This window comes from Hypomesus nipponensis, chromosome 1 (assembly GCF_054491055.1).
Source record: "Hypomesus nipponensis isolate SF chromosome 1, ASM5449105v1, whole genome shotgun sequence".
In the NCBI taxonomy this organism is placed as follows: Eukaryota; Metazoa; Chordata; class Actinopteri; order Osmeriformes; family Osmeridae; genus Hypomesus; species Hypomesus nipponensis.
This window is the reverse complement of record NC_140361.1, coordinates 15,358,687-15,375,000: the sequence shown is the minus strand read 5'-3', so window position 1 is coordinate 15,375,000 and position 16,314 is coordinate 15,358,687. Positions and strand designations below refer to the sequence as shown.

The window sequence follows — 16,314 nt, the reverse complement described above, 5'->3', positions numbered from 1 at the left end:
AAAAAGGTCTCTTAACGAGCAAAATATTTCCAACCTACAGCTGCTGTTTGCGTTTTATCTAAAGCTTGTCTCTAATTCCTGTAAGATGGTGTGTGTGTGTGTGTGACAGCCTGTGTAAGTCCTGTCCTCTTTCTCTCTGACCATGCTGCTGTGCTGGCTGGATATCTCTCAGGTGGGGAAGGTAGTAACATTGCCTCAGACCATCCCAAATGCTCCACCTCACTCTCACGTAACTCACTCTTCCCTGGTCCAAGTGATCAACCTCTGGGATCCGAGAGTGCTGTCTGTCTCGACCCCACTGCAACTCTGAGACCCGTGGATTCTATCTGTTTGAATGGCTGGGCAGCTCAGGGCCAGAGTGGGGGTGTATGTGACAAAGGAGAGGGGGAGAACGAGGTTGAGTGTGAGAGAGAGGAGGGGGAGAACGGGGTTGAGTGTGAGAGAGAGGAGGGGGAGAACGAGGTTGAGTGTGAGAGAGAGGAGGGGGAGAACGAGGTTGAGTGTAGCAGAGAGGAGGGGGACAATGAGGTTGAGTGTGAGAGAGAGGAGGGGGAGAACGGGGTTGAGTGTGAGAGAGAGGAGGGGGAGAACGAGGTTGAGTGTAACAGAGGGGAGGGGGAGAACGAGGTTGAGTGTGAGAGAGAGGAGGGGGAGAACGAGGTTGAGTGTGACATTGGGAGGGGAAACAGCGGCGGTGCATCTAGCATAGAGTGTGTGGGGGACGAGCCAATTTCTCCCAAACGAAAGTCCTGGAGCTGTGACAACCTGCTGACGGAGGAAGGGGCGGGACCTCGCACCCCCCGGCTGCGCTCCAAGAGCACAAACTTCCTGTCATGTGACTCGCGGGTCGAAGGTGAAGGGGAGGGACGGCAGGGCTCGCCCCACAATGCACCTGGCTTCCTGCGTCTGTATAAGCAGATGCACCACATCAGCCGACAGGCCCTGCTCGGAGGCCACACCCCCACTGTGCGTTTACGAGTTTTGGAATACGAGAGCGAGCTGCAGGCAGACAGACTGCAGACAGAGAGACTGAAGACAGAGAGAGTGCAGACGGAGAGGCGGCAGAGCGAGGAGATGCTGGACGAGGATCTCCAGAGGGAGAGGCTGCATGGGGACGTGCCTAAAGACGTGGTGACCAATAGGATCACGCAGTTTGAGAGCCTCATCCAGAAGTCGCGGTCCATGCCTGACCTGGGGCCCCGCGGGACACGAGGCGGGAGCATCCTTCACAGACGCAACTCCACAGAGTCCAGCCTGGACGACAACCCCCCAGCTAACCCCCCCACCAGGAACCCCCCCGAGGGCCGGCCCTACTACCCCAGCAGGAACTCCTCCCAGCCCACCTACTATAGCCATTGCCCCCAGCCCCCCTGCCACGCCAATGCCACCCCCCCCCATCGCCCTTTCTCCTCAACCCACCAGCCCCCCCACCAAAGGCCCCCGCCTCCTCTCTACTCATCCCCGCAGCCCCCTGTTCAGTGTGCCCCCCTTCCTCCCTCCACCCACCAGCAGGAATTCTGGGACAGCGAGCCGGAGGGTGTGGCCTCTGACCTCAGTGACATCATCCACCTGGAAGGCTCCTCCCCCTGCAGCGAGAGCGACTACGATCGCAGATCTCACACCTCCTCCGACAGCCCGCGCAGCCCCGCCCATCCTCATCTGCATCACCATTTTCATCAGTGGCAGCTGGTTGGCAAATGTAAGGGCCCCTGTCCCGCCTCTTCCACCCGCTTTACCACCCTGCGCAGACATGATCGATCCAGACCTCCCCCAGCCCCCAAGCCCCCTGCCCATTACCCAGCTCCAGCCCACCCATCCCCGACCCTCTGCCCAGCCCCTGCCCCCTCCCGGCTGGCCTCCTTGGTAAGCCCCGCCCCCTTCAACCGGAGGCGGAGCAACTCAGTGTACCAAGCTCTGGACGAGGCCCTGACTGACATCTACCTCTACCTACTGGAGGAGAGGAGCGGGGAGGAGTATGAGAGGAGGACCAGGGACGAGGATCAGAGGAGGAGCAGGGAGGAGGAGAGTTGGAGGAGCAACCTGTCTGGTAGCAGCCTCCTCCATCGGCTTATTGCTGAGCTTCTTCCGGACACGCCCCAGAGAAGTTCCTCCCTGCAGGCTGTGGGTCGCCCTGGGCAGGGAGATGGGATGGGCCACAGACCCCGCCGCCTGCACCAGAAATACCCCCCACTGCCAGACGGCATGGCCAGCCCCGTGTGCCACCAGCTTCTCTCCCCCAGCCCCGCCCAGAAACAAACCAGCCACCAGGACTGGAATGAACTCTGCCAAGGTGGAGGGCCGCATCCTTCCCAAAGTACCCCACCCTACCCCCCACCCTACCCCCCACCCCCCACCCTCCACCCCCTAGCTTTCTTCTTCGTTCCTTCTCTCTCTGTCTCTCTCGCTTTCCCTCTCTCCCTCTTGCCCCTAACTTCCTATCTCTATGTTCATCCTCTTTCCTGCATGTCCTGTATGTGTCTGTCGTCTACTGTACTGTGAATGTGTATGTTTTCAGTGACGTGAGTTCATGTGATTCACGTTGTAGTGGTTTTCTGTGATGTTTGATTTGCTGTAGTAGAATACCCACATGTACACGGTGTGTGTGTGCATATGATTGTTGTGTTTATGCACACACACATCTTTTTGTATGTTAGTTTGATCACCCATATATTGCATTAGTTTCCCCAATTTATTCCAGTTTCTTTTTTAAGTTTCAGTTTCTTTTTGCTCTACCACGTGCAAACTCTTATAACTTTTGTTTTAAGATGCCTAAGTCTGGTCCATTAGATGTATATGGTTTGGCGTAGTACCTGTACCAACGACCCTTCCCTTGCATGTGAACTATCTCTACTTGCTGTCTCTCTGTGATTGTGCCTCTTTGTCCCTCCCCTTCAGACCAGGACTTCAGCAGGAACCAATCGTATGTTGACATTGGCCGCCATGCAACTCCCGTCCAATCTTATGCTGACCTGGGTCGCACTGCCCCTCCCAGCAGGAAGCACGTCCCTGATATTCAGGAAGTAAGTGAGCCACATCATTTACTGTCCAATACCCAACTGTATTGATGGCACCCAGGGATGATTGTCTATATTGAGGAAATGGTACATTATTTTGTTCCGAACAGAAACAGGCAGCCAGAGCAGTATACAACTTCAAAGCTCAGACGGTCAAGTAAGCATCCCTCCAACACTGAACATCTGTCTTACTGAACCAAAACTTTTCTGTTGTGTAATACCTGTGAGTAGACACAGCATGTTATGTCTAACATGTTAACTGTGGTATTGCATGCTAACTGTAGTGTTGTGTTGTCCCAAGTAACTGACAGCATGCTAACATGCTAACTTGGTGTTGTGTCATCCCAGGGAGCTGGCTCTGAGGAAAGGGGAGATTGTTTACATCCTCAAGCAGATTGATAATAACTGGTATGAGGGAGAGAGCCGTGGACAGGTGGGGATCTTCCCCATCTCTTATGTGGAGGTAAGTCCTCGCCTCTCCTTTTCTCCCTTCTTCTCTTCTATCCATCTTTTCTTCCTCTCCTGTCTTTTCTACAGCCCTGTGTGCCTCGAGCTGTCTTTTCTTCCCTCCCTAATTCACCTCCCTTCTCTCTCTTCTCCATTAACACTGATTCCAGTAAGCTTATCTGTGATTTCATCTGTCTCTCTTCATCTGTCCCTCTCTTTGTAGAAGATACGTCCCTCTCAGAAACCCGAGCCAATCAGACCCCCACCCCCTGTCCAGGCCAGAGAGCTGGGGCAGGCTGTGGCTCGCTACAACTTCACGGCTGACACCTCTGTCGAGCTGTCTCTGAAGAAGGCAAGACCCTCCTATCTACTACCGTCTGTCTGTTTATCCCTCCCTCGAGCTCTTCACCCCTCCAGCCCTGCCTCTTCTCAAGCTCTAATCCTCCAATTCTCCTATCACTTCATCTCTGTCTCTTTCCCTCCACCTCTGTCTCTCCGCCCTCTTTGTTCCTCCGTCTCCATGCCTCGTTTTCGCTATCCCTCCATCTAACACAGCCCTGTGTGTTTAAGGGGGAGCCTGTGCTGCTGTTGAGACAGGTGGATCAGAACTGGTTTGAGGGGAAACTTCCGGAGTCTGGACGCCAGGGCATCTTCCCGGTCTCCTACGTGGACGTGACCCAGAAGTCCCACTACCCACAATCCTCACTGCCACAGAGTGTCCCCAACGACCGCCTCCACCCCTTAGGCTCAGCTAAGGTATGCGATAGCATCGTCACCGTTTCTCTCTCTCGGTCATTTGGGTAACAGTAGTGACAGTAGTGTCGGCTTTCATATCTTCTCGTGTCTCCTGCCATTTTCTCTTGGTTTTTCAGTTCTTTCTCTTACTTTCCTTCCCTCCATCCTTCAGCCTTCATCCACACTCCCCGGCTACAGCTCCTCCCCCTCCCCTAGGCCAGGCCCATCCCCCCAGAAAGCCAAACTGCAGGCCATCACCAACGATTGGCTATCCCTCACCCTGGGGCTCTCCCCCTCCCTCACCCCTGCCCCTACGCCTCCCCCTTACCCCTCCCTCACCCCTGCCCCAACCCCTCCACCTTACCCCTCCTTTACCCCACCTGTCCAGCCCCGCAGAACCCCCTCGCTCACCCCTTCTCTCACCCCCTCCCTCACCCCCGGCCCCACCCCTCCCCCCTATCCCCATGGCCTGCTGGCCGACCTGGAGGAGCTGGACTCTCTGGTGTCCTCCTCACCCGTCTCCCGCCAAGGCTCTTCCTACTCCTACTCCCCCTCCCTCTCCCTAACTCCGTCCTTCAGACAGGGGCACTTCATCCCTATAACCTCCCCCAGGACCTTCCCCTCCTCCCCTGAGCCCAGCCCCTCCCCCCTCCCCTCTCTCCCCACGACGGGAACCTCCATCACTTCCTCCCCTATCTCCCCCTCCTTTGACGCCCGCCCTCAGTATGGAAGTGTGGTTGACCTGTCACAGGCCAGTGCTAGATCCTTCATGGATTGTCCAGCTGAGTCAGAGGCTAGTTCCAGTCCTGTGGACCTTGTTGTGTATGAACCCAGCGACCAACCAGCTTTCAGCCTGGCTGACAACCAACCAGCTTTCAGCCTGGCTGAAAACCAACCAGCTTTCAGCCTTGCTGACAACCAAACAGATTTCAACCTGGCTGACAACCAAACAGCTTTCAGCCTGGCCAGCAACCAACCATCTCACACCTTGACCAGCAACCAATCAGCTCCTAGAGAGGACTCGCCGTCCAAAGAGCAGGAAGATGACTTGTGTGAGGAGCTGGTGTCCATCATACAGCGCAGCAAATCACAGAGCTTGTTTTCCCAGGGGGAGGGGTTTCACAGGCAGGCAGCAGATGAAGGCAAAGGGCTTCCCAAGCTGTTCATAGACGAAGACGAGCTTGATGAAGTCAGGCCCCTCCCTGACAAACAGACATCTGTCACACCTGTGGAGGAGAGACCTGAGAACCAACGAGAACATCTTGTGGAACATCTGATCAAATGTGAGGTAGAACGTGAGGTGGAGCATCTAATGGAACGTCAAGCAGAACTTCAGTTAGAAAATGAGATGGAGTGTCCAGTGGAACATCTAGTGGAACTCCAACCGGAGAATCCGGGCGAGCGTCAGGTAGAGAGGGTTGTGCTGTGTGTTTGTCCTACCGTTGCCGTGGATAGGTGCCTGCAGACTAACCCTTGATCAAGCTCTAAACTTGTAACTTCTCCATCTTTCCGACACAGGCTGGTCAATCCCAGGGTGCACCAGTGTGCCTGTCCTCTCCTCCTCTCGAACATGCGACCCTTTCTTCCCCTCCCTTGCATCTTTCTCCCTGTGCCACTCCTCCGCACTCCCCCCCTCCCTACCCCAAACCTTCCTCCACCCCACCTCACTCCCCCCCTCCCTACCCCAAGCCCTCCTCTACCCCGCCTCCCTCTCCCTCCTCCCCCTCTTCCTTCTCCACCCCTCCCCACTCCCCTCTTCCCTACACAAAGTCCCGACCAGAAATGCGCTCCCCTAAGCCCAAGGTAACCATGGCAGCTGTGTGAAATGGTGTGACCTCTAACCTCAGAAACAGGACCGAGAAGATTTAACATTTTATTTTAGCTTACCAATCATGGTTGGTGACATTTGTTTACTGTTCTGCATGGAAGGAGTTCATCCATAACAAACATTGATATAACTGCCTGTCTTCTAGTTTAAATGAACACTGTCAGGGCTGTCTAAATATACCGTCGCCTTAGGCCCTAAACATAGCCAGCTGGATGTTACAAATACCAGGTCAGATAGATATAGATATAAATATGGGCTCTATGGGCTCTCAGTCTAGTTCACAGACTAGATGCCTGCTGTTTTTTAGGTTGTGTGTGTGTCTCTACTCTGACTGTGTCCTGGTCCCTGCAGCCATTAAAGCGTGAGGTAGTGGTTGTGGGTAAGCCCCCTCGTAGTCCTGTGATGTCACGGCGTTCCTGCGGCTCACCCAGTAGAGGCTACACCCACTCGCCATCTTCTAGGGTACGCACATCTCCCACAGTGCACCTTGAGCTGCATCAGTGAGAGGTGACCAGTCCTAGAGACCCTCCAGGCAGACCATGTTTGGCAGAGTGTGCTGCCCACCTAGCATGGTCTGTGAGGGTAGTTCTGCATGGTGAAAATGGTCTCTGTCCAGCCTGTCTTGCCGGGCCTAGACAGAACCAGGGTCTGCTGCTGACCTGCTTGACTGGAGTTCGGGTGGTTGTTTTTGAGTCTCCTTGTGTTTATTTGCCACAGGGATTTTGGAGTATGTCGTTATGCTGGTGTAGAACAGTTGTATGGAGTCGGAAACTGTTGTGGAAGGTTTGACTTGAGGATGGTGTGGATTGATGGCGTTGTCACGGCAATGTATTCTGTGGGAAGGTTCACTGCGCTTCGTAGGCTCTTCAGCAGGAAAATGTAGACATGGCTGACATCTCTTTTCTCCTTCTCTCCCTTTCTCTCCAGCGCCCAGCCTTCAACCAGGAAGGACTGCAGTGTGGTGGAGAGCCGTGAGTAGCTCCCATGTTCCAAATCTTCTCCTCTACTCCATCTCCCATGTTCCAAATCTTCTCCTCTACTCCATCTCCCATGTTCCAAATCTTCTCCTCTACTCCATCTCCCATGTTCCAAATATTTTCCTCGACTCCATTTCCCATGTTCCAAATCTTCTCCTCTACTCCGTCTCCCATGTTCCAAATCTTCTCCTCTACTCCATCTCCCATGTTCCAAATATTTTCCTCGACTCCATTTCCCATGTTCCAAATCTTCTCCTCTACTCCATCTCCCATGTTCCAAATATTTTCCTCGACTCCATTTCCCATGTTCCAAATCTTCTCCTCGACTCCATCTCCCATGTTCCAAATCTTCTCTACTCCACCTTTTCTGCTTATCCCCTCATTTCTGAGTCTTATTTATCTGGCTGTCATTCAAGCTGTGTGTATGTATGTTCTAGAACTTAGAATCTGGGTCTGAACAGTAAATGTGAGTCTGATGCGACGACCTGTCCCAACCTGATGATGTCATGCAGGTTCCAGGTGCTGTATAACTACGCCCCTCGCAACGAGGATGAGCTGGAGCTGAGGGAGGGTGAGGTGGTCGATGTCATGGAGAGATGTGACGACGGGTGGTTCGTAGGTGAATTCAACCTCTACATCCACCCATCCATCCATGACCTGCAGCATGTAGATATCAAGATACCACCTCAAGCTAGTTCTTACGCTGGTGTGTTTTTCTCAATGTCCAGGCACATCCAGAAGAAGCAAATTCTTTGGAACGTTTCCTGGGAACTATGTCAAGAGGCTTTAATCTGGTCTGACAGTACTGAAGTTGTGCCAGGATACGGTGGCTGAACTGGTCCAAACTGCTCATTTTACGTGGAAGAATGACTTTACATGTGAACAGCTACAACTAGCCATCCTCATGTCAGACAGATCCAGAGATGGCCCTGCCAGAGCAGTAGGCTCCTCCTTTTCTGAGGAAATTACATCGTCATCCCCATGGTGACCAGAAGGAAGTCAAAAGGAAAAATTGTTATTTGATTGAACAATGAAGGGCTGTGATTCTGATGATGGGAATACTCCCAGTGAAGACTGCCTTGTACACTTATAGATCTCACAATAACAAAGTAACCAAGTGCCCTATTTACCATATATTTATTTTATTCATATATACAGTATACATCATTCATTAATTGTTGCTATTTTACACTAGGAATGTACTTGAATGTGTGGAGAGGGGCTGTCCTATTTTCATAGAACCATCAGACAGTTCTAAAACCAGCTGGGCTCTAGAAACATCTCACAGTTCAAGAACCATCTGGAAGGTCTAGAACTGAGTTCTATTCCAGAACACTCCAGCAGATAGGTCGAGATTGTGGTTGTGTCTGACTCTGTGGGCCGAGTATTATGGTAGACAGCCTATTGGATTCTCAGCCTTCAGCTGCTCTACACACATTCCTACAGACTTAATAAAAGGAAAGATGACAATTTTCAGATTTGCAGCAATCTGTCTGTCCAGTGAGGGACCCACAGCTGCCTACTGCTGGCCAGGACACTGCATGACAGCTCGTTATCCAACACCAGGCCAGTCTGTGGACTATTCTTAAGCAGAGCACTCCTGAGATAATAATGTAGAGTCTACAACTACATTGTAGACTGTTCTTAGACTACCATTCTAACACATATGGTATATGGTATATATGCTCATGCATGGTTTATTAGAAGGTCCTATACTTCAAGGATGCTGTCAGGTGACTTGAGGTATAGTTTACACTGACGTCATTATTGTAAAACGCTGAGTCCGGCGAAAGGATTTCTCTTTTACTGATGTGATGTGTGACAGATGCCCTTAATAATGAGTTTTGGATCTTCCAGACTTCAAATGAGTATGCACAAAGATGTTTGTTTGCCGAATACTTCTCTACTTGTTGCAGCTGAGGTTAACCAATGCCTCTTCTACTTTTATGTGTTTTGTATTTCTTTAATGATAATAACCCGTTGTACAAATTGTATACGCCATCGTCATTGATTGTGCATCGTCTGTTGGTCTGTCCATTTCGCTGTCTGTTTATGTCTAATAAACTGCCTGATATGTAGTTTTTGTACTGCACTGCGCTCATGTCCCAAAGGAAAGATTTCTGGTTGTTCTAAAGACAGTCCATAATGAATAGGACATAGTACAGTAAAGACAATACTTCACGGGGAATGAGCTCCTTAGCAATGATGTATGAATGGTGTGTGGGAAAACAAAAATGTACAATTATTTGCTGGAAGATGGAGGCAACACTGTCCTCGACGTGAAATGTAGTCTAGACATCCTAGTTGGAACTACAACATCCAGGTGTCACCGTTGGAGCTTGTACAATTAGAAGGCCATAACAGAGGGAATGGCTGATGTGTAGTTGGCTGAGTGCACCGCCCTGTGAAAAAAGAGGCACATGGATTAGAGAGCAGTGCATTGCTGGTCTTATCTGTAGTGTTCTCACAGTTTCTCAGGAATTCCCAGTTGTGATCTGACTGCATCTCTTTAGGACCTACTGTAGGTATCTAACTGTCTGGGCTCAACAGTTTTGTTCTGACCGTCTCTCTTTGGTCTTACTTGTTAACGTTGAGGCTGATGATGCTCTTGATGGGGGTGCTCTTGGGTCCCGGTGTGGGGTGGAAGATCTTGCCCTCCTTATTCGTTGAGACAGACTTGGAGCGGCGTGTGACATAGGGGTCAGCAGAGTGGGTGGGGTAGGTGTCAAACGTACCTGCTTTCATCCCACCAATCTGCCTCACAAAAGACCACACCCCTGAGAGCGAACCCCCACAGACAACATCCTGTCTCGCACCTCTAAGGACAATTGTTGGGGGTCTGACTCACCTGCTTGTTAGGGGAGGAGGGTTTGAAGGGAACTGGGAAATGTTCCCTCGCCTCTGACCTCTTAGGCGGGGGGAGGGGCCTGTCCAGATGAAATGGGTTGCCATAGAAATAGTCTTTGGGATGGAGGTTGAGTTTGAATGGGCCTCCCTTCAGTCTAGATCTGTGGTTGACTAGTTCCCTCTGGAACACATACACATGTACACAGCTTAGGGGCAGCGTCAAACATTTTACCACTCAGCTTGCAAACTGGATGGCGGTCTGACCTTGAGGACGTCCTTGGCACGGTCAAATGGGTCGGACGAGAATGGCTCCAACTTAGACAGCGTGACGTTAGGGTAGCTGTTACAAAAATGTCATATCTGGTCACTCAATATCATATGGAACTGCACATATACACACACACTGACATCGCAACAGCTGTGTATTCCTGCATGTACTGTATGTCTGTCTGTCTGTCTGTCTACCTGTAGCCACTGCCCCTCTTGGGCGGGCTGGTGAGAATGTTCCTGCCAGGAGAAGGGTGCTGCTTCTTGGGTAGCCTCTGAGCGCTCATGGCCTGGACAGGACCAGCCAGAGTCCCATAATAGCTGCCTGACCCTGACCTGCAATGCCCATACACAAACATCTAGAAACTTCCTTCAGTGTGAACCACAATACATTTAGTAGCAGCATTCTTCCTTACGGCTTCTTCTCCCCGTTGCTTGGGAGGAAGGCCTTGCCGATGTTCCTCTTGGCTTGTTGGTTGCGGTACTGTCGGGCCAGCTTCGCTGGGTCAGACAGGGCCTCCCGCTCAAAAATCCTCTTGAAATGAGAATCGAAATAGCCTGCCTGCAGACTGGACCGGCTCTTAGGACCTCCTGTCATCATCTGCTTGTTTTTCTGGGCGGACTCATTAAAAGGACCTGACAGGATGGATGGAAGTATAAGACCTTATCATGAAAACCTTTTTACTCTGTTGTAGGGTTAATGTCAGGGTTAGCATTTTTCCTTAAAAGCTGTCAAACTTCTAATTCAAATGTTTTAAGAACCTTTAAAGGGTAACCAAAACTCCCCTATTCCTGCCTTATCCTGCCCCTTCATATTAAAAATATTTAAAAAAGAAAAGAATAAATGACATGTCCAGCTTTGCTTTTGCTTTGCTTCAATGTAACATTTAGACCCAATAGTTATCAATGTACTATACACGCACTCCAGTGCCCTAGAGGTTAGCCTAGAGGTCCTGCCACACATCAGGGAAGAATTCTTAAGACAAATAGTCCTGCCGTCTATGTTATCAGAGTAACAAGAAAATGCCCTAGAGTATATCACATCATTACTACAAGAGATTCTTCAAAATGTATCCACTAGGGGCACAAGTCGAGTCGTCGGAATCAAGACCAGGATTGATGATTAAACTTAGGAGTTTTTATTTATTTTTTATACTCTTTAAGAAAAAGCACCTTTTCAAACGAGTAATCCAAAATAACCCCGTAGAAATAGTAAATTTGTAAACTAACTCCTGGTCACTGAATAGCCTATTTCATTATTTCTGTGGACTCACGGTAAGTGAACGCGGTGTACTTGTCTCCGATGGAAATGTAGCCCATCTCCTTGAACAGACCGACCCGGTCCATGTCCGACTTCCCTTCACCGGCTGGCATCTTCACTTTGGTCAGTTTCAGCGCGCACTGGTCGTCAAGTCAGCCTACCTGCTATCACAGCTCAGTTCAAGGATGTCATCCAGCATCTATAAGAAAAGCATTTTAGGCAATAAAAATTAGGCCTCTCTGGACTATTTGCGTTGGTTTCAACACAGCCCTCCTATTGCAAATGGGTAGGATTGGATTTTTAAAGAATGTACAGAGATGGCATATTGCTGAGTAAAGATGCAATTAGTAGCCTAATATGGTAAATATTACTAAAATACAAGTTGTATGCCCGTAGAATATTTAGCCTTTGCGAAAATCTATGGGCTACAAAAAAAGGCTTACTTCTATAATTCACTCTCAAGCAAATGACTGAAGTTCGATAGTTTTAATAATTTTTTATAAAACCTACCGCTCTGGCCAGTGATCTCGGTCAGTGAAATATTTAACCGGCTCCTGTGTCTGTGTACACGGTGTGTTACCTTGGAGCCCGCACGCTGCTCAACTGAGAGGGGGGTTGTCGCTTAATCTGTCAGGTTCTCAACCTCCTCCACTCACTGCGCAGTTGAAGAATGTCGATATTAGACATTTCTGCCCATCCACATGGCTTGAAAAGAACATTTCAATCAAGGCCTGGATTTTTAATTCAAATGTTTGTTCGTCTATTCGGGATTGTTATGCCTATATCTGCGAGTCAATAATTTATTTTAATAAAAAATTATTGAAATGTGTTTTTGGTTCTAATTAAATAGGCTTGTTAATACCAGCAACAGCAAACATAATCAAGCCTTGCACAGTTTGGGTAATTTACAAAGTTATCGATATCAATTAAACAATACTGCCCTCCACCGGGCACGTGGACATCCTGCGTCCGGACAGAGGAAAGACTCGACGGAAAGTCGGAAGGGTCTTTTGAACGTTGGCGCATGGAACGTAAAGACGTTGTTGGTGGGATGATAGGGGTGTTTGTATTATGTGATAGCTGGGGAGCTATTTAGAGGGCTAAATAATGATGTAACATGATTGTATTTGTATTAACCTGTCTGTATTATTATAGTGAATGTATTTATTGATAGTTAGGCGGAATAGGTATTATTGTAGGAATAATTGATTTAGGATAGGTACAATGGGTTAGGCTGGGCAAGTATAAGGCCAGAGCAGAGCAGGTTGAGGTTGTTGGGTCTAGGGTGAACAACAGACAACACCTCTGACAGTGGAGTGGGAAAGTACATGCTGAACTGACCAGAGTTAGTTTAATTGTTTATGGAAAGTGTCTGTGTTATTTTGAAGGTATTTAGTTATTGGAAATTATTGTTTAGGAGTATTTATTTTTCAATTTTTTTCTCCATACTGGAATGTATGCATGCTGTCACTGGCTAGTAAAACCTTTTGGGATTTATTCTAAATCTTTGAAACACTGCCTCCAAGCCTTTTTGTCACCGCCGCAAAGTCAGCCATCCTACAACCTCCTGGTATGTATTTAGGTCTTACCTGAATCCTGATAGTACCATTATTTGCAATACTATGTGATTGTAATTTTGACTGTATGATTCAAATAAAGATGTAAATCTGAAATTAAATAGTCACATGTGTTTGTATCTGTGTCTCTGTGTGAACTTGTGTATATTATCTTTTGCTGAGAGGAGTGTGGTGAGTGAAATCAACCCATCAGTAGTCTTATCTTCTGCAGCATGAGCCACAATCTAGCATGAGGGTTCTAGTCTTGTCATGACAACATCCTTCACTCCAGGTCATAGACAGGTCATCAACAACAAATGAGCTGAAAGATATTTCCTAACATTTAAGAATAACAGTGTTAATAACAACAAAACATTTTAACCCACAGATGTACAACAGAAACTCATAACACTTTCCTTTATAGACTAAATCAATCAGTGTTAATCGAGACATAGGGCAACACGTCTGCTGTTACTGGAATGTTGCTTGGTTGTTGATCACAGGGGCGCCGCCTGGAATATTTGGCCCCATGACAAAACAATCAAATTGGGCCCCCTCTGCGCAGCTGTTGTCACCAAGATTAAAAGCCAGCATAAAAAATGTCGATAAGGCAGGACCAAACCATTTCATGAAGATACAAGGGGGTGGTCGGTCAATATGGATGTTTACTTTTTAGTCAATGGGGATATTGAACTTTTATTGCCAAAAACAAGTTAAAGAGATCATCAATTGTATTAATATAATTTAAATACATATATTCTCAATAATGATGATGAATACAATGTACAATATAATATCATTTTATATTAGTTTTGCTCTAACTTTTACCCCTATACAGCATCCCTTGTTGCTCAATTCATGTGAAGATATAAGATACCTCAAAATGATAAACCACAAGCTTGGAGGAAACATCTTCACTTCTGACAAAGCTGGATAACAGTTGTGTAACATCCATCCAGAAATGGCTTCAGCCCCAAAACTCATCTTTCTGCTGACTTTTCTCATGCAAAATATCTATGGAGAACAAGAGACCCACGAATTACAAATTGAAGGAGACACGTATGAAATACATGTCCTTTCCATTACCAAGAATGCAGACTTCTGTTTGGTGTCCAGATCCATGGCTGATGGAGAACTGCTCCTGTGGAACACGTCTGACTCTTCCCCTGTCAACTCTACTCTGCATGGAGAACTGACAGATAGGCTGAGAGTGAGGAACATTTCTAAAGACTTATATTTAGACATCATCCAAGTATCTCTGTCAGACTCTGGACGTTACAGGATTGAATGCAGGACAGGCAGCAAAGTGACATACCAGAAGAACCTCACTCTCACAGTGTGCGATTGGAATTCTGAGGGCATATTTGTAAATGGCATAAACGCTGAGCTGCCATGTGATATTGCAGCAGAAGCAGGCCTCAGCCCAACTATCACCTGGTTCAGGTTAACAGGAGGAACGTGGAGGACAGTGTTTGTAGATGGGAGTGAAACCCTGGATTCAGGGATGAAAGACCTTCAGGGCCGAGTTCAGGTGACACAGAACAACTCTCTTCTGATCTCCAACTTCACTGAAATGGATGGCTTTTTATTTGTCTGTGTGGCCCTGGAGGAGAAGAAATGTGGCACTGTTGTCGAAAGTTTAACAGACATGCCGTTTCATTATTTCCGTTTCGAGAAACAGGATATCACACTGCCTTGTGTTAGTTTCACTGTTGACCCTGCAGGGACTTTTTGGAGCACACCTTACGGGACAATAAAAGCAGACATTCCATCCAAGAGCCCATCTGAGACCTCCAGCCCCAGGCCCCAGAGAAGAGGGGAGATGTACATGATGGATGGAAGAGAGAACACCAACTACTCCTTGGTCATCCCATCACTGGAGCTCAACCACTCAGGATCGTATTGGTGCGAGACAGATGAACACTCTATATCCTATAGACTGCTGGTCTGCCCAGAGTCAACCTCTCTTACTGTGTTCTTCTCAGAGGGGTCAGAGGTCAATCTCAGCTGTGACCCAGACTCAGTGGATGGATACATTGTGTGGGTCAGAAACACAGATAAACAAATTATACTGGAATCAGATTATATCATAATTGAGAAATTGGACCAGAGATACAATGTTTCTCTCAGTTTCACCTCTTTGACAATTTCTAACCTCTCCCAAGAGGACAGTGGGGAGTACTGGTGCGTGAGATACACATACAGAGGTAACGATACTTTAGTATGTGAATCTTTAGCCAAGAATAACTTAGTCTATCAGGGGAAACCCTCTCTTGGCTCTGTGTTCCATGCAGTGAGAGATGCAGTGGGGAGCTGTGCTGTCGTTGGAACAGTCTGTGCTGGGGTCACTGTCATTCTGAGGAGCTGGAGAAGAGAGCGGGACTCACCGTAGACCCTAAAAGAGAGATAGAGAGAGAGAGAGAGAGAGAGAGAGAGAGAGAGAGAGAGAGAGAGAGAGCAAGAGAGAGCGAGATAAAGAGAGAGGGGGAGAGAGGAAGAGAGAAAAAGAGACAGAGAGGAAGAAAGAGAGATGAAGAGAGAAAGAAAGAGAGAAAGAGAGAGAGACAGGGAGGGAGGGAGAAAGGGAGAGAGAGGGCCCTATTATGACCCCCATCCTACAATAGGGAAGTAGTGAGATATAGGGACCACAATGACCCACGACAAAATGTGTTTCCAAAATGACAATGAGAACTTACAAATGGATGTCAGAAAATATGTAGTTGCAGTTTCCTATATCAGAACACAATAAATAATGCCAGCAGGGTATGACTGTGTTTCTTCCTAAAGCACATCTAGTTACAAAAAACTGTGATATTCTGATTTAATATCCAACAGGGTGACCAACATTCTTTCAAATATGAAGCACTGGTGAGCAACAAGAGATCACTAGAAAAGGCTTTCCTAGTACAGCTTGTTTTACTCCACTGGTGGCTCTCCTTATGTTCATAATGAGGTAGAAGGCCAAATTACAGTTGTTGCCGAAACAAAGAAGTTGACATATAAACCTCCATCCATTGGACAGCGACCATTTTCCATTGACTTCCCATTTTTTGGACTGAGAAAGTATGTAATTTTCCTTGTAAGTGTAACTTTCCTGGAATGGTTAGAAATGTTTCTGTAATTAGAAAATATATGTTTTGTCTACATTAAAAAAACCTGTCTTAAAAAGTAATAGAAAGGTTAAGAATTTTATACATAAATATTATTTTAAAGTTTTGACTTAGAAAGACCCATTTCTTCTGTAATGGTAAATGAGAATTGTTTGTGTGCCTTTGACTTCCTGTTCTGTAGAGATGCAGTAGATTTGATAGTCATGTGTATAGCTGTGCTCGGAATCTGGTGAAGCATTGCTGGACGTGAAATAGTACAACGATTTTAATGA

The 16,314-nt window shown here is 47.8% G+C and overlaps 2 protein-coding genes across 4 annotated transcripts in view; one reads left to right on the top strand and one right to left on the bottom strand.

Annotated features, from left to right (window-relative positions):
* The window catches only part of sorbs2b (sorbin and SH3 domain containing 2b), a 19,993-nt gene extending 10,914 nt beyond the window's left edge, over positions 1 to 9,079 (top strand). For all 3 annotated transcript variants that reach the window (XM_084697223.1, XM_084697224.1, XM_084697225.1), the window contains 8 exons: positions 2,896 to 3,020; positions 3,125 to 3,171; positions 3,363 to 3,477; positions 3,685 to 3,813; positions 4,032 to 4,217; positions 6,952 to 6,995; positions 7,514 to 7,620; positions 7,730 to 9,079. In XM_084697223.1, the coding sequence (XP_084553349.1) occupies positions 2,896 to 3,020; positions 3,125 to 3,171; positions 3,363 to 3,477; positions 3,685 to 3,813; positions 4,032 to 4,217; positions 6,952 to 6,995; positions 7,514 to 7,620; positions 7,730 to 7,791 (815 nt within the window). In that variant the 3' untranslated portion in view covers positions 7,792 to 9,079. The remainder of the gene's footprint in view (positions 1 to 2,895; positions 3,021 to 3,124; positions 3,172 to 3,362; positions 3,478 to 3,684; positions 3,814 to 4,031; positions 4,218 to 6,951; positions 6,996 to 7,513; positions 7,621 to 7,729) is intronic.
* An 8-nt stretch (positions 9,080 to 9,087) lies between these two features.
* Positions 9,088 to 11,555, bottom strand: cfap96 (cilia and flagella associated protein 96). Its single transcript, XM_084697232.1, has 7 exons — positions 11,390 to 11,555; positions 10,532 to 10,751; positions 10,314 to 10,451; positions 10,113 to 10,188; positions 9,850 to 10,029; positions 9,583 to 9,755; positions 9,088 to 9,403 (listed from the first exon to the last, which is right to left on the bottom strand). Exons 1-7 carry the CDS (start codon positions 11,487 to 11,489, stop codon positions 9,349 to 9,351), a joined length of 942 nt encoding a protein of 313 aa, XP_084553358.1. The 5' UTR covers positions 11,490 to 11,555; the 3' UTR covers positions 9,088 to 9,348.
* Positions 11,556 to 16,314: the final 4,759 nt, after the last annotated feature.

What these genes read in the sequence shown, in the direction of transcription:
- cfap96 (XM_084697232.1), bottom strand. Translation starts at nt 11,489, where the DNA reads ATGCCAGCCGGTGAAGGGAAGTCGGACATGGACCGGGTCGGTCTGTTC. An exon ending in GTACACCGCGTTCACTTACC is followed by an intron (nt 10,752 to 11,389) that starts GTGAGTCCACAG and finishes CCATCCTGTCAG; the next exon opens with GTCCTTTTAATGAGTCCGCC. An exon ending in AGCAACGGGGAGAAGAAGCC is followed by an intron (nt 10,452 to 10,531) that starts GTAAGGAAGAAT and finishes TGGGCATTGCAG; the next exon opens with GTCAGGGTCAGGCAGCTATT.